The 23,915-nt window shown below is 39.7% G+C and overlaps 1 protein-coding gene across 49 annotated transcripts in view; it reads left to right on the top strand.

The window, feature by feature from the left end:
• The window catches only part of RIMS1 (regulating synaptic membrane exocytosis 1), a 421,648-nt gene that overhangs the window by 389,766 nt on the left and 7,967 nt on the right, over positions 1-23,915 (top strand). For all 49 annotated transcript variants that reach the window (XM_045843939.1, XM_045843943.1, XM_045843959.1 and 46 more), the window contains one exon: positions 22,055-22,193. In XM_045843939.1, the coding sequence (XP_045699895.1) occupies positions 22,055-22,193 (139 nt within the window). The remainder of the gene's footprint in view (positions 1-22,054; positions 22,194-23,915) is intronic.

Consider the following 23,915-nt stretch of genomic DNA (forward strand, 5'->3'; position numbering starts at 1 on the left):
ATTTCTGTGTTTGAAGCTTTCAAGGATGTCTTAACAGTTTTTAACAAAGTGTTTAAAAACTGTTAGTGCTGTGCTTGACATTACTAATAATCTCAATTTAATGAAAAATAAAAATGTAAAAATTATGTGGTATAATAGAATAATGTTGCTACTATATTAACTATTATAATGTATAAAATTATTTCTAAATATGGTTAACTTTAAACCTATAGTTAAAGGATTTAAATGCTGAATTTGATACTGAACAGTGCTTCAACTTATTAGTATCAAAACACATCACAAAGTTATATTTTTCTTTAAAGTAATTTCATTTATATTTAAAATTGTGTCAACTTGTTGCATATCTATGGCCCTTTCACACATAATTAAATGCAAATATTTTATATGGACATTAATTTTGGAAATTTAGAAGTATGTTTGTTCCTCATTCTGAAATTATAAATCTTATTTTCTGTTTGGGCTCCAAATATTTTCCTTTCATTTTGTTATGTTCACCCATGGATCATAAAAGTGTAACATTTTTGTTTGAATGACTTATGATGAATCATATCAACTGTGTTATTTAAAATAAGTTATACTTTCTCCTTAAGACTACTTATTTATGAAGATCTTTCCCAGCAGTATTTCAGAGAAAACAATTAAAATTCTCAAGTAAGAACTTTGTTTTAATTATTTTTAGATCAGAAAAATATATACATGTTAAGAATGCAAATTTCAAAAACAGACTTATTTTATGATTTTGGATAAATTATGAGAAGTATAATCTGGTAACTGTTTTTCTTAATTCTTTTTCTTACTCATTCATGCTGATGTCAGCAATAGTCTGCCTGACATTGCAAGTATTGTCTTCACTATAGTGTGTGGCAGAGAGTGCTTTGGAGAAGGACAACCTTATGTATATTCAAACCTAGTGCTGTTCTCCAAAGGCTAAGCATATAATTATGTGCTTAAATAAAGCCAAGACTTATGAGTAACTTCCTTTCTTCCTTCTTTAAAAAAAAATCAGAATCTGATGGAGGACATTTAAAGCATTATATACATTATCAAAGAAAGTCTTCTACATACTGCTTATGAGTTTTTAATATTTTTATATTATTTTATGCTATTTTTATATTATTTTTAGTTTATATTCTGAGTAATACTTGTAGGGAGTTAATCCCTAATTTTAGTTTCAATCAACATAACATTTATCTTAAGAAGCAGGGCTTCATGGAAAGAAGGCATAAATATACTTAGAATGGCTGGGATACATTTGAGATTTATATCTTTTCCTCCCCTAACTCCTAACTTAGTTTAAGTTATTTGTATTAGAAAGAATCTTAACATCTGTTTGCTTTTGTGCCATCATATGACCCAGCTGAGTGAAATGTCCTCTTGTTTCCTATCTGTGCTTATCAATGAGCAGTAAAAAAAGTTTATTTTTTCTCCCTCCCACTTTAAAGTTGGTATAAGACCAACAGTACAGAATCAGTGTAGTATGGAGTGTTTTTTTTTTTTAACCTGATTGATCAATTAATAGAAACCACTTTGGGCTTCTGAGAAGATATATATAATTAATTCTGTAAGCCTTAATAACTGAGTCAGCCAGCAACTCACTCAATCAACATTTGCTGAGCCCAACTTTTTCACAAAGTACTCAATGGAAGAGATATAAAAAACATAAATTCATATGAAAAGTTACATAAAAGTAAAAGATTTTATTGAAGGTCTGTCACATTAATCTAAGTGTTTTCATAGAGCAGTTCATAGTCAATTACCAATTTGCTGATAGGGAAACAATTACAATAGGAGTTTAGAGAGCAAATGACGCAGCTTAGGCTGGTCAGACTGGATCATAGGTAGAGATGCTCTGAGGCAGCCTTAAAGGGCTGGTAGGAAAAAGATAGGAAGCACATCTGAAGTAGGTGGGAGGCATAGGGAAAAGCCCGGAGGCAGACAGTGTCAACTCATGGAGAGAACAGGATGTTACCAGCATGGTTGGGGCGGAAGGTTTCTCACAGGGAGCAGAGAGAGAGAGAAATATGGTGGAGTTGGTGGGAATGAAATATGGGAGCATTGTATGGGATGTGCTGGGCTGCAGGAGAGCCAGTGAGAAAGGAAGAGGAGACCAACATCTTTATGGAAATTAATCTGCTGTGCTTGCACAAACCCGGTTAGAATGACAAGAATCTCACCATGGGGAGACCAATTGGAAAAATAAGGAAGGAATAGGCAGAGGAGATAAAGCAGTAAGAATAACAATGGTGACCATGTTTAATAATGGAAAGATGGAAGTTTTTTTTTTAACAGAAATGGGAAATTAGTAGAGAAGGCCAGTAGGTCTGTAAAACTCTACCAGTCAGGGTCCAACCAGAGAAGCAGAATCTATAAGAGATTTATTACAAGGAATTGGCTTAAGTGTTCATAGGGCAGGTGTGAGGAAGGGCTGGCTAGAACTCAGCCGAAGCTGCAGACCATGGGTAGAATTTCTTCATCAGGGAAACCTCCCTTCTGCTCTTAGAGCCTTTCAACTCATTGAACTAGGCCTATTCACATTATCTGAAATAATCTCTCTTATTTAAAGTCAACTGGTTATGAACTCTAATCACACCTACAAAATGCCTTCATAGCTACACCTAAATTTGTGTTCGATTGAGTAACTGGTAACTATAGCCTAGTCAAGTTAATATGTCATAAAACCATCAAAAACCTCCAAAATGTGATGAACTCCAAGGTTCTGGTAGGATTTCTTAAATGAATGGCTAGAAGTCTATTAGAAATTCAGAATTGAAGCTCAGTCAAGTTAATTGGCTTGTGGTATAACCACGTTGGGAGTTATCCACATGGAGGTAAAATCCATGCCAGTCAAGAGAGTTGATGGGAGATCTCAGAGAAGGCTGTAAACTTCTATGTCAAAAATGAATTCTGGGGAGAAACTGCTTTTAAGGGGCAGATTAACAAAGAGTTAACTGCCTGGCCAGAGTGGCTCAGTTGGTTGGAGTGTCATCCCACAGACCAAAGGGTCGCCTTTTTGGTTCCAGGCGAGGGCACACACCTGGGCTGCAGGCTCAGTCCTGACGGGGGTGCATGTGGGAGGCAACTGATGTTTCTCTCACATCGATGTTTTCCTCTCTCCCCCTTCCTTTCTCTCTCTCTGGAACAATACATATGTATTTCCTGAAAAGAAGAAGGAGAGTTAACTAAAAGATAGAAAAGATTAAATAGTTGAGAGAACCCTTGGCTGTTCCTCTCTTTGCAACACTTTCTCACTCATTCTCCGAGATTCCCAAGGCAGCAAGAATGTGGCTGTGGCTCCGTCCTTCCTCCTGGCTCTGGAGATCCCAAGAGAATGTGCACTGAAAAAAAACAGTGGTTTTTACTGTGAACTTTTAAAGTACAATTTAAAGAAGATTGCAAGTATCTCGGATGTAAAGAATCACACACACACACACACACACACACACACACACCAGATAGTAAGAAATTAGAGGCACAACTCTTCTGATTACTGAATGGAGAAGCCTTCTGGGGACCTTTGCCTCACAGCTCTTTCCCTTCCTCAACTGTCTAGCAAAATTTTTGTTTAACCTTCTGGGTATGCCTCTAGTATCTCTTCCTCTGTGGGAAATTCCTTCGCTCACCCAACAGGGATGTTAACTTCATCCCATGCCCCATCACCCACCTAGGCATGCTACACTTCTCTCCGTGCTCAAATAGAATTGCTCACATGTTCTCCTCCCCCACCAGACTGTAAGCATCTTTCGGTTTTCAATTCCCTGGGGCCTGTAACAACATGATTTAAATGCTTAATACGTATTTGGGAAATGAAGGGTGGGTATGTATGTCTGTATATTAGAAAAAATGTATAGAAGGCAGACCAGTATATATGCTTATAAACAATTTGTGTATGGAGAAACTTTTTAAGTTCTTGGATTTTAGAAGTAAAATTTAAGAGAACAGGGTGAAAAAGAAAGGGGAGCTCATGGGAGGGATGCTGCAGAGGGGCAGGGGGGCCCTTGACCTAACACAGGAAGAGAGGAGAGGTTCCAGTGAGGATTCAGGCTGGGAGGGAGGAGGGATGGGAGACTCGCTCTTCCCAGGAGAATAAAAGACAAATTGATTTGAGGTAAATTAAAATGTGCCTTCTCCTAAGAAGAGATTTTCCTTGATGTGAAAAACCTGAAATTTTTTAACTATATTTGTCAATTTAACTTTAATATAAAACATTTACAGTGTGTGTTAACAATGAAAGCGCTGTTTCTTTCCTTTTTCTGTGTGTGTGTGTGTGTGTGTGTGTGTGAGAGAGAGAGAGAGACAGACAGACAGACAGACAGACAGACACTGTTGTGTGTAGTTCTTATGCTAATTTGTTTAATTGACATTTCAACTCTGTTTCTCCAGCCCTGTGCTAGCCTAGTGTTGGCTTCAAATGCTGTTAAGTCAAAATATGGTCCCCTCATCAAGAAGTTGGAAATATTTGCAAATGGTAGAATTTATGAAGATAATTATTCTACTCTGTGTTGCAGGAAAGCCAGAATATCATCAACATCATATTGCAGTGCCCTTGAGAGGAAAATGTAAAGGGTAAAGGAAGTATCTTGTTCTATAATTAATATTGCTGGTATAGATTTTCATGGTATTTAACTTTTACAGAATTAGACATTTCTCATCGGAATTGTTTAATGTGTTTCTGAGATCATTCTTTTTACCTTTCAGAATTTTTAAATTTTTTAATGTTTTTTGCCTTTAATTTAGCAAATTATAGATAAAGATTTCAAATCCATAACAATGTTTTCTTTTCTCAGTGATTTAGAACTTGACTGGTTATTATCTTTCAAAAAATATAAACTATTTTGTAGAGACATACAGCTGAAATGAAATTACCAAGAATCTAGGGTACCAGGGACATTCAGTACTATTCTCCTATTGTGTACATTTTTAGCAAAAATTTCAAGAATTGCAAACAAAAGTTTCCTGTCTCTAAGGACAACACCAGCACTAAAAGTGATTTCCCTGAACTGCGCCTAATCTGCGGTGATTAGGCTCCCATTCATTCGAGGGCACTATATATAGCTGCGGCCAGGTTCCTCCACTTACTACATAATGATTCATTGTAGCAGAGAGGTGTCAAGTCCCTGGTGACTGGACTTGGCCTGTTAAGATGTAAGCACATGGAGTGTGACAATGCTTATTCTTTCTGAAACAATCTTAGGAACAAAGGACAGTCCACTCAGCGCTTCACTGCTTTCACGATGAGACTTTTTTTTTCTTTTTACAAAATGGAATTGAAGTCTCATCCACGGTAAAGGGCAGACTGAGCCTGGGAGCAGAACAGCTCAGTCTTTCCTCTGCACTGTGGCTGGAAGGGGCCTGTGTGGCCACAAGCTAAGGATGTGACCTTGCGTCCCTGGGTTCTCTAAACAGAAGTTGGGGTGGACCACTATATTTTTAAAGTTCTGGTGCTGAGTTTCAGATATATTCTATTCTAAAATGAATCAGTTAGACCCACCTATCATATACATTTCAGGTTTTCAGCCCAATGTTTACTTTTGGATTATTTTAATCCTTATTCTATGTGGATTGAGACTAAATATGCATTGCCAATATAAGATTAGTTTACTGCTTTATTGCATAAGCCTCAACATATATGAAGTATTTAATATTCTTATAAATTTACTTCTGCTGTAATGAATAAACTTCAGTTCACATAGCTTTTATCATAGTGCTATCCTTCCAGAAAAGAATTTAAACTCTGCAGTCTCAGCCATGTTTACTCATTCCCATATTTCAGTGTAGTATCTTAGTCTTCTCAGGCTACTGTCACAAAGGCACCACAGAAGTTTATATCTTCCAGTTCTGGAGACCGGAAGTCTAAGACCCAGAACCAGCACAGCCGGGTTCTGGTGAGTCCCTGCCTCCTGGTCTAGAGATGGCCGTCTTTTGGCCGCAACCTCACAGGGTGGAAGGAGCAGGCGAGAGCTGATGGGGATGTCTGTCATAAAGGCTCCGACCCCACTCCTGACGGCTTTGCAAACCTCGTAATGCAGTCCCCCCCACCCCCCTCCATGTGCCGTCATAGTGAGTGCTAGGTTTCAATATCTGAATGCAGGGGTGGGAGTCACAAAAATTGAGTCTACAGCCTGTAGCCCAGTCAGGATCGAACATTTTTTGAGTGGGTAACACCACGTGCTACTCTTAGCTCCTCAAACTCTCAGGACTATCATTGATTTACAATCAACTTAGTCAGGACAATGAATGCCTTGAAAGTAATAAGCAACATCTGAAAAACGAGAGGCAGATAGTAATTGACTTTGCTAACGATGTTATATGCATCATTTCCTTCTGCCTTTTTGTTGCCACACTCTCCCCACCCCACTGAAGCTTACACGTCTGCTCGGGCACAGGCATCACTTCCCTACAGAGTCTTCCAAGGCTGTGCTTGACACCACATCAGTTCTCCACACTCCCTGAAATCTAGGTAACTCGGCCCTGTCATTAGGTGAACCTCGGTCCTCGGGTTTTCCCTTCACCAGCCTAGATTCTAGGGTTTTATTGTATTATAAGTTTTAAGTTCTTGCTTGCCTAATTTTTAAAGCTAGAAAATAGTGGGGTAAAAATTAAAGACCTAAAATTTTTCATATTCTGCTTGACCAATTTTCACCACCACACATTTTTTATTTACATGCTAAGGGTTTTTCTCTTTTTCTCTTTGGATGTGCAACTTTATGTGTTGTTATTCAGCACTCACTCTAACCACAGCCAGTAAAGAGACCACCCACCAGCAGTTTCTCCAGTCTCTCAAGCGCCCAGGCCTGATCAGATGAACCCTTTTGTAAATAAATGATGTGTTCGCCAGTCACGAAATCAGTCTTTACTTGCTACAGACAACCAGCCACCAACTCAGTCCCCAGGCCTGTGTGGCCGCGCCTCGCATAACCGCTGTTCACTTCCCTTCCCATTTTGCTGCTTGTTCTGCTTGTATCCAAGGTATGGCTCGACCTCAGTGCCAGCCTGAAATGCAGTCATCAGAGCATTTTGCTTTATGAGGACAAGCTGTTCAGAATCACACCATGCCAATGGCCATCCTCACACCTGTGATCTTTTTGCCACAAGAAAGTTGAGCTCTTTCTTTTTCTTCCTCTCCCCAACCCCCACTTACTAATTCATTCTGCTCTCTTCTCTCAGAATCTGCCAAATTTCTCCTGAACTTCATAACTCCTTTTATGCCTACTAGTTAATCCCGGTACTGTTTCTCTCCTTTAAATCGTAAATTATCTTTCCCATCAGTCAGTAAATAGATATAACTTTTTATTTTTTAATTCCAATCCTCTAGACTAGGTATGTCAGCTGAGTATTAGAAAGAAATTAAGCTAATGACCTAACACTGCAACTAGATGTAGTTGGTATTCAGAAATCCAAATAAACCTCCAGTTATGATACAACAGACTGATGTGGAACATTTCCAGGCGGTAACAACTTGAGAGAGTACGGTAGTTCTGACTTTCACAGTCGGTGCTGCTTCCTCCAGAACGACACACAGAATCTGCTGTGTTGTCTGCGGGTCTCTGGGGGCCGCGGGGCAAGGCTGGGCAGGCCGGGCCAAGGAGCATGGGCGGTTTGCAACTGCGGTGCCGCCTGCATGGGCTCTCTGCAGTGTTTTCTTGCTGCTAGCTCCCTGAAGTCCACTAGTGTTTGTAATCTTTGCCAATGGAATTAAAATATTCCATCTGCCAATAAAATTCTGAATGCCCTTATTGATGAAATGGAAACTGGATTATTTATTTTACTACTACCAGTAGTAAAGCTCCCTCTCTGACCACCAGCTTTTCTTACCTCCTATTTTATAAATGCAAGAGAAAAGAGATAGCTGTTAGGGCCTCTGAATTTACTTTCTCATTTTCCTGAAAATTCTGAAGTTAAAATATGATTTCCAATTTTATAGTTTTAAAAAGGCTGATCTTGTACTGCAGTTTTCTTTGGAGCCTTTGCTTACATCAAATCTTAGTGGATAATGCTTTCACTTGGTATTAAAAATTCTTAGACAAATACCCAATTATGTGATCATAAACCAGACAGTACAATATGTGCTGGCGCAGCCTGTTTGACTCTGTGAAGTGCAAGGCTGCCGCATCGGACCTCTTTCTCTGCCGCCCTGCTGCTGCCCTCCCAGGTTTTCTTGACAAGTATGCTTCCCGGGTCCATAGGCTTTGCAGCCCCACAGTGCCAACGTCCAGACCGTCAGCCTGAGGGACAGGAGAAGAGAGGATGAGCCTTCAGAGACACGCACTCCCAGTAGATCTATACTTCTGAGTGTCCCCTTCCTTCTAGTTGCACCCCAAGTTTCCTGAACTGACATCGGGGGTGGCGGACGTTAGGACAGAGAGCAGGAATTGCTGACGTACATAGGACTTCCTTGGGTTTTTAACGATCAAAATTTATCACAAGTCTTTTCAGAGCCTGACCAAAACTCCATACAAAAATACCCAACTGTTTTCCTCTAGTGATAATTCTTCAAATGGATGAAGCTGAGGGATTCGTTGTATCAGGAAGCATGAGACAGCTTTATAAATGAGCGGTTCTGGGCTTTCCCAAATCCTTAATCAAGGCATGGAAGCCCACATGCTATTTTTTGTTTAAAAGCTATAAGCCAAGCTAACAAAATGCTAAATTGGTTTTTGGTTTTCTACTTTGACAAAATATGTTTGTAGTGACCAAGGTGTCGAAGTTTTGGTTTAGAATTCTGACTGCTCAGAGCTCTGTGCTTGGACTCGGCTTACCCCCATCTCGTACCGAGAGGCGCTGCTCAGCCCCTTCTGTCCTCACCCGTTGGCTCTGCCCTGCACCCCAAGGGGTCTTGCACATGTGTTTAAGCATGCCCGCACCCACTCAGACTTCATGGTATGCACATTGGTGTTGCTTTTGATCCTCGGAGGCCGGGTCCCAGACAGACACGTGAGCTAGCCTTGTATGTGGACCCGGGGCCATTTGAGCAGGAAATTCTAGGGTCTGGAGGCTCAGTTCAGAAGGACAGACATGGGCTCCAGGGGGGACGAGGTCTGGGTGGGTGGACCCTCCTGATCGTGGGGAAGGGAAGGCTATGTGTTATGTGAGGGGGTGAGGCAGTACGAGGGCCAGGCGGGGCCCTTTAGACCACAAGCAGAGGGTTTGAGGGCTGTACTGAAACGGCCTTTTCACGGCACCTTCTGTAGAATGTGTTCTGATTAACAGTCTGTATTGATTAACACATTTTACAATTTGATATTTGTCAAACTTTATTTTATACACATGCCCTTTATACCCATGCGTTTCTTTTTTTAGGAAATCACAGCAGTGTTGGGAGGGAAACAAAAAGTCCTTGTAATGTGAAGTCTGCCTTTGAGAACTAGTCAGATGCATTGCATTCTGTCTCTGGAGCATCCATATAGACTGCATTTAGTCCTGTCTTTCACTAGTTGTCTCAGAACTTGTTCCAAGTCGATGCCCCCTCCTTCCACACAGACATGAGCACACACACATGCGCTCTGCCTCTCCACTGTGGCCTGGGAAAACCTAGCCCTGAATGCGACAGATAAGTCCCTGCTTTGCTGCTAGTTAAAGCTACACTGCATTCCCCAGGTCAAAAGCTATCCAGTTGCCCCCTGCACCCACTGTTTAGAATGCCTGATGTGGCTTTGAATTTCAACATGGGGCTGTCAGCAGTGACTAGTTATATATGTCAGGTCTCTCCTAGATTAGCTGCATTTTTGTTTCTAGGTCCCTGCCTGTCTCTTTAAGTTGCCCTGTTGAGTCTCTTCAAAGAATTTCTTATTGCCACATAGTTTGTATTTCAAATCAGATCATTTCAGTTTTGATTAGAACCCATCTAATTTGTTTCCAGGGATGTGGTGAGAGGCACAGAGAACCTACACTGTTCCATAGAGTACAGAAAAAAGTCGCACTCATTTCCTTTGCGATCTCAGACTCGCATTCCCACCTGTAACCACCAGAGTAGAGTGATCACCGCTGCTCTGTAATCAGAACGTCATGCATCCATGTTCATTTCAGAATATTGGCTGCTAGGAAAGGATACCTGGTTCATTGTACTCTGCAGGGCACCTTATACAATGACGACATTTAATGAACTCTCTTTATTTCTGGATTCTGTCCCTCTAATCTTGCATTCTCTGAGACTTCATAGGGAAGAAGAGTTTCCACTAACACTGTTGTTAGAAGAGGGACCTATTCTTTTAAGTATGAAACTACTATAGAGAACCAATTTAATAACCTAAATCTCGGATCTAAAGATAAGAATAGAGAGTACTCTTCACAAAGCTACTACTTTATTTTTTAAATTCACGCTGGGCTTTATTTAGAATACTATGTACTATGACATAGGACAGGCTGCTGTAACAAGACACCCCTGGACATAGTGGCTTAGTGAAGATTGTCGCATAATAGTCCAGGTGGACAGTCCAGTCTGCGGCTGGGATAGTGGCTCCCTCCAGTCAGGGCCACAGGCTCTGCCAGCATCACGTGCTCCCATCCTGAGGCCCAAAGCAGTCGCTGCAGTGCCACTGTCCTGACCCCGTGCTGTGCCATCGGGAGGGGAGAAGAAAGGGGAAACGTGCTCAGTCCTTTGCCGGAAGAATGATGGAAGTTCTCCAACAGAGAAGGGTAAGAATGGACACTGGGGGCGTGAGTAGTCTCTGACACATTGCAGCTTCATTGTGCTCCATTCTGAATGGCATGTTTAGTTAAATATGAGGCACAGAAAGATGTGCTTTGAGTAGAGCAAGGGGAATTAGTACTATTCAACCTAGAGATCTAATTCATGCAAAATACTTTGAGATCTCATTGTGTAACAACAGATGATATGAGTGCTAGACTCTGTGCTGAGTGCTTTACATGGATTGTCTCATTTGCTACTCTGAATAATCCTAAGAACAAGGTATTACCGTCCCCTCCCCCATCCATAAATGCAGAGAGTAAGGCACGAGGGACTAAGGAAGCTGCCTGCAGACAGGAACTGATAAGCAGTTGAGCATAGAGCTGGCCCACCCTGGAACCCAGACATCCAGGTTCCAGAGCTGCTCCCCAAACCACTTCCGTCTGTCCACCACGTGGAGTATTAGGCTGCCTTTTGAAACAGGATAGGAGGAAAGATTCCCTAAAGAGGGGTTTAATCTTGAGTTTAAACAAAAATTTTAAAAAGAAAACATGAAACATACCATAAAACATTTGCTTCTTTCTAGGTTTCAGCATGAAGTATTGTATTATTTTTACAGTCAGGATGGAAAATTATAAGGAGATATTCTAGGTTTATACTGAATAAATGAAATCCAGCTTTATTTAAAATGTTAATTTAAACCCAAAACAAGAGTAAATAAAACAGATTTCATCTAAATGTGATAAATTATTCCTAGCAAATAAATCTGAGACCTTATACTTTTGAACATCAAAGAGTTGTTCATAAATTACTTGGCTTTATTCATCTAACACCTCAGACCCCTCTTTAATAAAGAAGACCTGACATGTGTCCACCCTAGTGTTTGGGGCTCAGTGTCACCCTCAAACTGAATCATAGATGATTCTTTTATCTTTAGATGCTTTAAATTACATTTACATGATCACATTTATTAAATAAGGTAACTTTAAAGTGTTAAAATAACAGTATCTTACTCCCTAGATATATTAACTTTGCTTGAGCTGACATTAAAAAGGTAAATAAATAAACCCACAGACTGGATGGGTGGACAACAGAAATTCATACTTGTGTCCTCACAGTTTTGGAGGTGGGAAGTCCCAGATGGAGAGGTGGGCGGGTGTGACTTCCTCAGAGGCCTTATTCTAGGCTCGCAGATGTCTGTCTGGCTGCCTCTTCAACAGTGGTCTCTCTGTGTGTCCTGATGACCTCTTCCTATAAGGGCTCCAGTTAGAGACGATTAGGGGCTCCCCAGCAGCCTTCGTTTAACTTAATCACCTCTTTAAAGGCCCTATCTCCAAATATTTGTGTTCTGAGGTACTGGGGGTTAGGACTTCAACCTATGAATTTAGGAGGACAAAATTCAGTCCATCACAGACCTACCTAGACACATTGAGGCTGTAGCATCAAATAATTTGCAACAGTGAGAAGTTCAGCATTTAAATGCCCCCTCTTCCTTTTACGTTGGCCAAAACGGTACAGCACAGGTGGGAGGTTTCAGTGACCATAAACCTCTTCACTTAAATTTTTTTGGTGGCCTTGTTAAGTTTAACATGCAAATTATTTAAAAGACCATCTTGAACTTGCTATTGCTTACATTTCCACCCTCTGGGCAAGAGGAAAATTGATGTCATATTAGCAGATGTTTTGCTGAAATGATCAACTGTGATTGAGTGAACTAAACAGATATGATAGGCCGGTATTACAGTCACTCATAACAATACCAGGCGTCTTACTGGAGAATAACTACCAGCCACAGAAGGGCTGAAAAAATAAAGGTCATTGTTCAGCACAGATGAATCTCTTTTCTAAACTTGCATCTGTAGAGGACTTAAAGTTCATGGTGGCAAAAGAAAACATTTTGCCTCTTTTGGATTGTGGGAGAGGATTACTGCATCACTGGAAACGGTTTGAAGTATTCTGAGCATATCATCAAGGAAATCTATTCAGTCCATCTCTCAGAAAATATTCTGAATGGTACTATTTTTAGCTTCTTGACCACCATATTTCTTTTATTCTAAATCTCTTTGGCAAATGGGAAGAGGAAAGGGCCATTGTAGAGTTAATGGCTCATGGGGTTAGCCTGAAAAATAGATGAGGGAAAACCATAAAAGCCAAAGAACCATCATACAGGTTTCTAAAAATAACCTTTAGACCTGTGACATTTTTACAAGTTGTACTTTTTGGGCTTGGCATGAAGTCTATTCAAAAACCTTGGCAAGTGCAAAAGGAGCATTTTTGTTTGTTTATTTAAAAATACTGTAGCACTATGAGGACAGGCGGCCTAATAAACATTTCCGGCTATCTGGTTAGTACTGCACTAGAAGCATCTGACATCAACACAGAACAGATGGACATTTTCCCTTAAAGAATGAGTAGCAGAGATCTACAATAATACTACTGTATCATACTATATATACTACAAATTATACACAACTTTATCTGGCTAATATTGACCAAGCAGACCAAGACCATGAGATCATTAGGGATAGATTAATAATCATACAAAAGCCACCCAGTGCTATGTAATCGCGCACCTTGAGAGCACTGGACAAAACTCCTGTGTGGCCCCCGCCTCGCTTGCTTCTCTAGCTTCCAGGTCTCACGTCTTTGTTCACCTTTCACTCAACACTGGTCATTCTGGATGTGTGGTTAGCTCAAGGGGCCTCGATGTTTATCACCTCAGGACCTTTAAGCATGCTGCTGTCTTGGCCCGAAATACAAATCCCCCTTCACCATCTGCATAGAGTTAAAATTCCCTTGGAAAATCCCTTGGATACCAATCCAGAGTTTCTCAGTAAGTTTAATACTATCGGTTTGACTAGATTGCTGCTGCTTTGTTTGAACACCAGATAAAATAGTTGGTTTGTGTTTTAGGCAGTTTATTTTAGAAATCACCGTAAACACCACATTTATCTTTAGAAACTGAAACAAAGTAAAGGAAGAGAAGATTTGCATTTCTCACCTCCTGATCTCACCAGGTTCATGCTGTTTAGTGACATAGCAAGCTGCAGACACACACACTGTAAATCACTCTCTCTCTTCCCTTCCCTTCCTCACTCCATATTATTGAATTTACATATAATAAATACCTAAAGCTAAATACATATAAAATAAATCCTCTGTTGTGCTACACTGAATCTACTACAACTGAACTTGTACTTAGTTTCTCCAGCTAGCCCATGACATGGCTGGCTCAGGGCCTCTTCCCTTCCCACACTCCCATGTACAGCACAGCGTCCAAAGCACCCAGAGAGTTCGCTGAATAGGTAACTAAGGAATGAATGAACAAAAAACACTTCATATTTACCACACTTTTCTTTGTAAAAATAACTGAATTTTGTCACTGTACCTATAAAAAATTTTATCACTGATCTCAGTTGTTGTTTTCAGGATAACCGAAAGGTTGAACTTACTCTCTAGTTTTCTTTGTGAGTTAATAGGTCATTACTGCATTTCCCTTTTGGACCTGGATTGTTTAATCAATTAGGTGATTTTTAATTGATTTTTTTTCAATCAATTGATGGAATTGACTTCATTTGGCATTAGAGACTGCTTTGATCAAAATATGATTTATTGTGGAAAATGATATGGAGTATCCTCAAAAAATTACAAGAGGAACTCCCTTTTGATCCAGCAATTCCACTTCTGAGAATAATATATCCTAAGATCCCGAATACAAAACACCAATTCAAAAAAATATATGCACCTCCCCTTGTTCATAGCAGCACTGTAATAGCCAAGACCTGGAAACAGCCTAAGTGCCCATCAGCAGATGAGTGGATAAAAAACTGGTACATGCAGCAGTAAAAAAGAAGAAACTCTTACATTTTGCAGCGGCATGGATGGGCCTGGAGAATATTGTGCTAAGTGAAATAAGCCAGTCAGTGAAAAACAAATACCACCTGATCTCACTTACATGTGGAATCTAATGAACATAATAAACTAACAAACAGAATAGAAACATCAGAATAAATATATAGAACAGACTGATGGTGTCCAGAGGGACTAAGAGGGGACTGGATGAAAGATGGTGAAAAGATAACCAAAGAACATGCATGCATGGCCCACTGACACAAACAACGATATGGGGATTGACTGATGGAAGGGAGTGAGCGGGGCTGGTTGGAGGTGGGGAAGGGGAGAAAAAGCAGGAACAATGATAATTGCATAAACAATTATTTTAAAAGATAAAAAGGAAAGATGACTTATTGGACATTATATACCTCTCCAACCAATAATAGTAGACCCAAGAATGCGGTGTTTTTCCCTTTGCCTGTACTCTTTCTCTCTGCATGGAAACAAGCTCTAATATTGTATCACACACCTTTAAAAAATAAACAACGTCCTGCTTTGGTGACTTTCCAAATACTATCTTTTCATCACCACAAACCTTTTCAAAATAGTCACAGGAAGTGTTTCTACTTACTCATCTCTCATTTTCTCTTCCAAGCAGCGGTTCCTCCTGGGCCCCCACTCCTGCTGCTGCACGGTCATCTCTCCTAGGTCTGTTCCTTACTAAAATTCTAAGTAGAAGTTAACTTTTTTTACCTTCTTGAAACACTTGCATTTTTTTGATTTCTGTACCATGACACTTACCTATCTTTCACCACACCTTAAACATCTTTGTAGACTTCTTACCAATCTTGATTTTCTTCTGGACCTCTGACTATGGAACTAACCTAGGCTCCATTCTGCTTACTCCTTTTTTCTCTATTTCTGTGTCCTCCCCATTGTATTTAGTGCCACAGATTTTAATTTCATCTGCATGCCAGTACCTCCCGTCCCTCTGTCTGCCTACCTGTTTCTGGTGCTGGCCTGTCCATCATGGCTCTTACTTATGTGTGGCTGTTTAGGAACCACCTCAGACAAGAAAGAGAACTCATAATACCCACTACCACCAGAGAGTTCCCTTCTTAGAAACTGACACGATCGTTCAACTACTTGTCCTAACTAAAACCCTAAAAGTCACTAATTTCCTCAATTTTTTTGGAACCACTTCTACATCTAGTAGAGCAAATACTGTAAGCTCCTCCAACATTTCATCAGTGCCCATCCTCCTCCCTTATCGCACTGCTGCTTCCCTGACCTAAGCCACCATTTATTTCTTCTTAGGTAGGAAGGTAACTCTCCAAATCTTCCCCCTGCTTTCACTCCTAGTTCCTAACATTCCTTCTCCATACAATAACTAGAAGAGTCCTTCCAAAATGTAGGTTGGATCATGACCCTTCCTTGTGGCTTCCCATCACACTCAATGAAAAATCCAGGCTGCTTACCAGCAGGTCTGTACCACCAGGGCCTTCAGCCTCTTCCACTCTGTCTTCTCCTTGTCCACCTGATGCCATCCTTGCATAGCTTTCTCAGAAAGGCCAAGGAAGGACAGCCATTCTTCAGGATCTTGCACTTCTTCTGCCTGGAACATCCATCCTTTTAGATTTTTGCCAGAGGTCTGGCTCCTATTTTACATTCTCAGAAATGACCTTCCCTGCCCAGATGATCAAAAGTAACTCACTCTACCAAGACAGTCTCTTCGGCTTTTTTTATCATGATTACAAATATCTAAAATTATCATGTTAACTTACTCATTTTAGTTGTTTATCATATGTACTATCCTATCTTATTACTACTGTAGCTGTAACAGCTAGAATGATGTCTACTAGATTATAGGTGCTTGGTGCTTAATGAGTATTTACAGAATGAATTAATAAGTCAGCAGGGTGTTCCTAAATGTAACACACATCTCTAAATATGAAAAGAGAGTACAAGTCATATGTAAATATGACACCTTGGGAGATGAGAGAGTTCTGTGAGAGAGTTTACCCACAAATATTAGGGATTTTACTAAATTTTATGTGTTTGTAAACATAGAATATTAAAAGATACTAATTTTCTAATCATTTTGTTACTTGTATAATACTTGGGGCAGCATTTTAAGTCAAAGATTTTATTTCAAAATTTGATAGTAGAGTTCATGTTTTTATCACGTTAATGATTCTTTCATGGATACAAACAATTATTAAATAATGGTAGTACTGTTAAGTATAATAGCATTTTCTAATAGTTAATGGTTTAATGTAATAATATTAAAAATAATATGTGTATGTAACATATTTATGCTATATTATAGTATATGCAGAGAGACAGTTACAGTGATTATATGCATTTGTACTTATATAGAATATATGTGGTTTTTAACAAAGGTTTCACATGAATTTATAAGCCCATATGAGAACTTATACATGAAACTATCTGTGTAGCTAAACCATTGTCATATCTGTCAAATAAATAAGATCATACTCTGTGTTTTCCTAAACATCAGTGGAATGATCACAAAACAGATTCAGAAAGTCAGGCTGTAACACAGCCGATGCTCCCAACTGAGGTGAGGCGGAGCAAGCTGTGTGTTCACTAGAGTGGAAGCTCCACCCAGGCAGGGACTTCCATCTGCTGTGTTCATTGCCGTGTCCACAGCGTGTGGCCCAGTGTGAGTGCTGAAACATACATGGTGCATGAAGTACACTTCACCAAGTTTAGCTGCCACATCTCCAAAACAGCGTTCCTTCCAACCTGTTCATTTTAAGTAATATTAGAGCCCTTATGAATTTAAATAAGATAGATTCATAGCTGGAACTACTTACTCAGCTTTTACCTGGGACTTCCTAAAACTGTTTTGTTCTTCAAAGCTCATTGCATTGAATATTATTAACATGAGTAAGGTAAGAGGTAAATTGGTCCATGTTTACCACCTTTGAAAGGATGAAAACAAAAACTTTAAAATTAAAAATGTATAATTCAAATTCACAAAATTAAGTAAGTACAAACTGGCAGTGACCAGAGGTGGGGGGACAAGGGTGGAAAGAAGGGGAAGGGCCTCATTAAAGAACAGGTATGAATGACCCACGGACATGGACAGCAGGGCAGGGACTGACCGTGGGAGTGGGGGTGGGCAGGGCAGGGGAGAGCAACCGGGGAAATTTGGCACAACTGTAATAGAATAACAATTTTTTTAGAAGTCTAGAAGGAAGTTTAATAACCAACCTCTCAATTGATTTTTTAAAAATATGTAGTATTTATATTTTAAAAACTATAAAGGTTTAAAACTGCTCTAAAATTTTGGGGACACCATGTAGATATAACCTTCTTTAAGAAAACTTGATATTACAATAAATAAAAAACAAATGAATGGATTCTTCACTTTAAAATTTTCTCTTTTCATTAATTGAACAAATATGTGATGGATGACAACCATGTGAAACCTCTGTTGGTAAATGCAGAGAAACCAGGTCTTGACAGCCAACCTCTCCGGACCCCAGGACGCCAGGTGTGCACAGAGCCCCGAGGCCTCGGGGCCAGAGTCGGCTGGACACTGAGAAGACTGCAGGAGACGCCTGGAGCTCTGTGTGCTGCTGACAGAGCACAAGCCCCTCCCCGCCCCTGTGGCAGCCTCCCCACTGCACTCACCGGGTCTCACTCCTCAGTGGGTGGGGCTTTCCGTTCCCCAGGGCTTCATGCTTCCTCCATCCCAGTGTTCAAGGAGATCCTGACTCCTCCTCAATAGCCCACTGCTGCTCTCACCCCATCACTCTCTAGCCCCCTTATCCTGCCTGTTTTTTTTCCATTGCACTTATCACTGGTCATATTATTTGTTTATTTGTTCATTGTATTTCTTGTGTACATGCACACTAGAACGTAAGCTCCAGGATAACAAGAAATGTGTGGTTTATCACTGTATCCCTGACACCTAGCACAATGTGTGACACACATCAAGGTCGTAGTAAGTACTGGCTGGAGGACAAATGGAATGAGCACACACTCTGACCTGAACCTCCTTACTGCCAACTCTCTTAACTGTTTCTCCTCCAGTTTCCACCATCACCTCATCATTTAGATTTAAAACTTGCCCACATTTTTTCTAGCCATGATCCTCAGGGAATGTGTTGTTCCCCCCTGGCTTCACTGTCACAGTTCTTCTTGGCTCTCATTGGTAACAAACCCTTGGGGCTTGTCCCTACCCAAGTGGGACCTGGCCAGTATGTGTGCGTGAATGACATGCTGCTCTGCCACAGTGAGTCACAGTAGATAAATATGTACGAGGTCTGCCCAGAAGGAATCCAGCCATGTAATACGAAAAATAAAGGCATTTATTGAAGAAGATACAAGAAACATTGTACAAAGGACAATGACACCTCAGTCCCCTTCAAAGTAGACACGTTGGGACCTCACACAGTTCTCCCAATTGCCATCAGCTGCTCCATTGTATTTTCCTGGATCTCATCAACAGTCTGAAATCTCTTCCCTTTCAAAGGTGATTTTAGTTTTGGGAGAAGCCAGAAGTCACAGGGCACCAAATCTGGGCTGTAGGGGGCTGAGTCACCTGAATAATTTGATGTTTCACCAAAGTATCTTGTACAAGACGTGATGCATGAGCAGGCATGTTGTCATGATGAAGCTGCCAATCACCAGTTGCCCACAGCTGTGGCCTTCTGAATCATGTGAATAGTTTCTGTGGAGAAATGCTCAAGCTTCATGCAAAATTTGATGCAGATTTGTTCCTCTACTCACCATCATTTTGAATGTGACAACCATACATGCTTGCTCAGCAGCATCTACCGCCTCCACTGACTAGTACAGTGAAGTTGTCATTGTTTACCTATGCACATTCCAGTCCACTCTCCTTGGCTGCCAGGTTATATGATGTCTCACAAACCATTCTCATTATATTAATAATGACTGGACTTTTTCCAGACAGGCCTTGTATGTACCAAAAATTAATAGCACTCAGAATGGCCATAAATGAAGCCCCTGCCCTTGTTAAGTGTACACATTACACATTTACAACTCAAATGGGCAAGACAAAGACCAGAAAGAGAGAGTGTAGAAAATTCCTGTTCCTTCCATTGGTAAATGGGTACATCAATGTGAATGTTGATAGGAGGACAAATTGATACAATGTCTATGAGGAACAACTTAGAAAAAGATACTAAGATTAAACAGATCCCCTACCCTTTCACCAGCATTTCAACTTCCAGAAATTTATAAAAACTCTTCTTTAACAACTGAAAACATCTCAAATGCTCATCAGTAAGGAGATGGCTTAATTATGACACCAAATAACCATGCAATGGAACAGTGCAATCATTAAAAAGAATAAACGTGGGCATGTTTGTGGTGTGATCCTGTTACTGAGTTTACACCACTGTTCTATATAGTGGGGATAACAGTGAGCAATATTCCTATGTCCTTGTCCTCCTAGAAATAAGTTCTAACTGGAGAAACAGACAACAAGCAAACAGGTTTCATGGAAGGGGGAGCAATACTATGAAGAAGTATAAAGCCTGGCGAGAGGATCAAGACTGATAAAGATTGGAAAAAGCCTCTCCGTGGAGGTGGCATCGGAATGGAGACCTGAATTAAATGGGGGAGCAAGGCGAGAGAATCAGAAGGGACAGCCAGTAGGGACACAGGGCCTGAAGCCACGTGCTTGGCATGTACAAGGAAATTCAAGGCACAGTGTGACTGGACAGCAGTGATCACATGGGGTGAGGGCTGGAGGGTAAGATCTGAGAGGTAACGTGGGTCTTGTATGGCATTTCACAGGCCACCGTAACAATTTTGGGTTTTCTTTTAACTCTGATGATAAACCATCATAACCATTTGAGCAAAGAAGTATCATTTTCAGACGTGTTTTTAAGGAATCACCATGGCTCTTCTGTAGAGAGTATTCAGAGTGGGGTCACTATCTCATAACCAATTAGACCCTCTTTCAGACAATTTACAAAAGGGTTGTAATGATCTAAAAGCAGAAGAAAACAGTCTTCCATATGGTTTATTTAACTGTTTTAGGCACCTGCTTCACAGATTTTTATGAAAATTGAAAAGTTTGTGTGTGTATTTGTATACTGTATATTTACTGTATGTATATGAGGGGGGACCCAAAAACAGAATTTATTTATAAAAAATTGTGTATTATCACATGTTTAAACTTCAGTCACTTCAAAGTGCTCTCCATTTGATGCAGTACACCTATCGAGACATTTTTTTCCACTGCTCAGAACAGTTTGTGAACTTGTTGATTTTGATGCCTGATGTGTTTCTGCCATTTTTTGTTTCACCTCTTGCACATTGGCAAAACATTTCCTTTTGAGGATGTTTTTCATCCAGGCAAACAAAAAAAATTACTTGGAGTGAGATAGAGTGTATCAGGAGGTGGGGGATGGGGATCTTGTCATTTTTGGTCAAAAACTGCTGAACAATCAGCACAGTGTGGGTAGGTGTACTCAAATCACCCATCATGAAACAAACAAATGAGTTGTCTTCAAAAAAAAGGTCACTGAAGCTGAATGCAGCCTCTCACCACGATGCCAGCTGGCACACTGATACAGATGGGTTCCTAGAACACTCACCTGGGTGGGAAACCCTGTACTACAAGAGGCCTGCCCTCCAGAGAATGATTCTGGATTTTGGGGGGGGTCCCCTCTCATATACTTATGTATATAGAGCATTTCTTATATATTATTAATGGATATTAAGTAATACTTTATGAAAAATTGAAATAAAACCACAAATGCTGATAGAACATATAGATGGAAAAAACATGGCAGATATTAAGCCTAAAAGTTTTTCTAACCCTTTGATATTGCTCTAATCAAATAAATGTTTTAGAATTGCATTTAGTGCTATGAATAGAATGCTGGTTAACACATTTCAATGGGGCTCAGGGTGGTTGCTCTGAACTTAGAGTTTATCAAGAAAATGATCAGCCAGCATAAGTTCATAGTGCATATAGAGTCAAAAGACCATGTGATAAGTTTGAAGCTTCGGACTTAATATCTATTCTACCTACCTAGGTAACATACATGCCATTAAATGGGATTATGTATGTATGTTAAAGTGCTGTGAAAAACATTAAATATTGAAGTTTCTCTTCATGAGGCATGCTGATATGTGGCAGTACCAAGACTGGTATTTTTCATGCCTGGTTCCAAGTGCCTCTTCTCCTTTAAAGGAGAGAGCGCACACACTGAGGTCTGCTCCCACACATTTGCAGCATTCCCAATTAGGTTGTCCAGCATTATCCTTCCACATAGCAGTTCAGTGCCAGATCAGTTTTTCACTGAAGTTCCCAACCTCAGCTGCAATAATTCAATGAGTTCCTTTTGGCCCCACGGAGAGTCAGGGAGCCTCTGGAATTGGAGCAATGGTCTACTGTTGCTGCCACCCCTCTTGGCCAAAGCACACAGGCCAAACGATTTTATCAATCAGATTATTCTTTTAGACATTATTTTTCTGAGTAAACGTTTAACTATGTGCATAATTAACTGTTGTATTTGCAGAGTCAATATTCAGGAAACTGTCTCAACAGAACTTAGAGTTTCTTTCCCTCTCTCCTGCCAGAGTCCGGCCACAAGAAGTTAAAAAGTACCATACAGAGAAGCACAGAAACAGGAATGGCGGCCGAAATGAGGAAGATGGTGAGGCAGCCAAGCCGCGAGTCCACAGACGGCAGCATCAACAGTTACAGCTCCGAGGGCAAGTAAGTGACGTGGCACGTCTGTCTGGCCTTAGAACCGTGGGCTTGTAGTCATAGGTAAAATAACAGAGCCACCAAAGGCTAGTGTGCAGCTTCTTTATTCAACAAGTGGGTCACAGACATACCTCCGCACCTACCTGGTCACTCAGAATGGTCACAGAAATGATGAAATGTTGGTTAACATAAATAAACCGATCTCTACCATCCAGAAGAGCTCAGAATAGTCCATTAATGGATGTAAATGTCACATTTAATGGATGCTTTCATATGGGCTATTCATTGTCTGGCCTGGTTACCAAAGTCTGAATTAAAATTTGGAAGTGAGGAGCTAATTTTCCATATTCCTACTTTTTTCCAAACTATTTTGGGCCCTAAGTTGTAAGTCTAACACTCTCATAATAACAACTTACATTTTCTTGTTTATAAAATATCACTAACTCATTTTCACCTTATGATAAAAGAGTAGAATCTACCTTCCTCATTAATTTTTTTGACTAAAGAGTTTTAGTTGATTCTTAAGTTAATTAATTTAAAAATGTAATTAGAATTTTATTTTGCGTATATGGTTTGTTTTTTAATATTTCATATAGATTTTTATACAGAACCTGAATTTTCCTATGCTTGAGAATTTTTCCAATAAAACTGAACCTTAACTGAGGTGATAAATCTTAAAAACTAGTAATTATTATTCTGCAGTGGGTGACTTGGGGGTTTACCATGTACAAATTCTTTATAATTTTCCATTTATTACCATTTGAATATCTCATTTACCAATCATATTAGTGATTTATTTTATTGTACTTTACTGGACTTTTTTCTATTTTGTTTAGAAAATGAAATAAAATTATACCAAGTTAATATTTATGATATGTGTTCCCCATCTAAAATGAGTAAATTCATTTATTTGATCAAGTGAGTTGGGATGCACACTCCTAGACAGAGATCACTAAGAACAAGAATCAGTAGGAGTAAAAGTTATGGAGATAAACTTGCTGAAAAATATCAATATTTGATGAAATATTATAAAAACAATGTGCAAGTGCAAGACTGGAGACATCATTTTTTGATATAAAAATTAACAAGTCAAATAATATATACCTCCACCATGGATAAGACCCATAACCTCATGAAGATTTATTTGCATAGCCTTTGGAAGGGGTAATAATATATGCCCCAATTCCCTTGATTGTGAGGAAATAGTAAGTGTGGAAGCATGTTGGAAACAATAAATCCCTGTGGGCATCTGCTTGTTCAGAAAATACTTATTGAAATACAGCTACTTTACAAGCGTGGTCCTCACAGGACATACCAATAAACAAGAAGAGTATAATAACTACTGAGGTGAAGCTTCTAGCCCAGCAAACTCAGGCAGTCATGATGGAGTAAGAAATACACATATTTTAATCAATTAATTTCCATTTGAACTAAATAAAAATCTCAGATAATATAAAAATGTAAATAAAATGAATAAATTAAAACATCTTTATTAGTAAATAAGAACATGTACTGTGCTATATTTATTTAACATATTATTAGGCATTTTTTAAGTTTATCGTTAATGTTTATGAACAATTATGTAAATTTCATGACATAAAAATTCTCATCTTACATTTTATGTCAGTGATATATTTATGTAGGGGTTTTTATTTGTAAGTGTCCAGAAAATGTAATATATTAAAAACTATAGCTGAGCTCTCCTGATAGATCATCAGCTTTTAATTGGAG

This window comes from Phyllostomus hastatus, unplaced genomic scaffold (genome assembly GCF_019186645.2).
Source record: "Phyllostomus hastatus isolate PE091 unplaced genomic scaffold, TTU_PhHast_1.1 phas_contig_40, whole genome shotgun sequence".
NCBI lineage: Eukaryota > Metazoa > Chordata > Mammalia > Chiroptera > Phyllostomidae > Phyllostomus > Phyllostomus hastatus.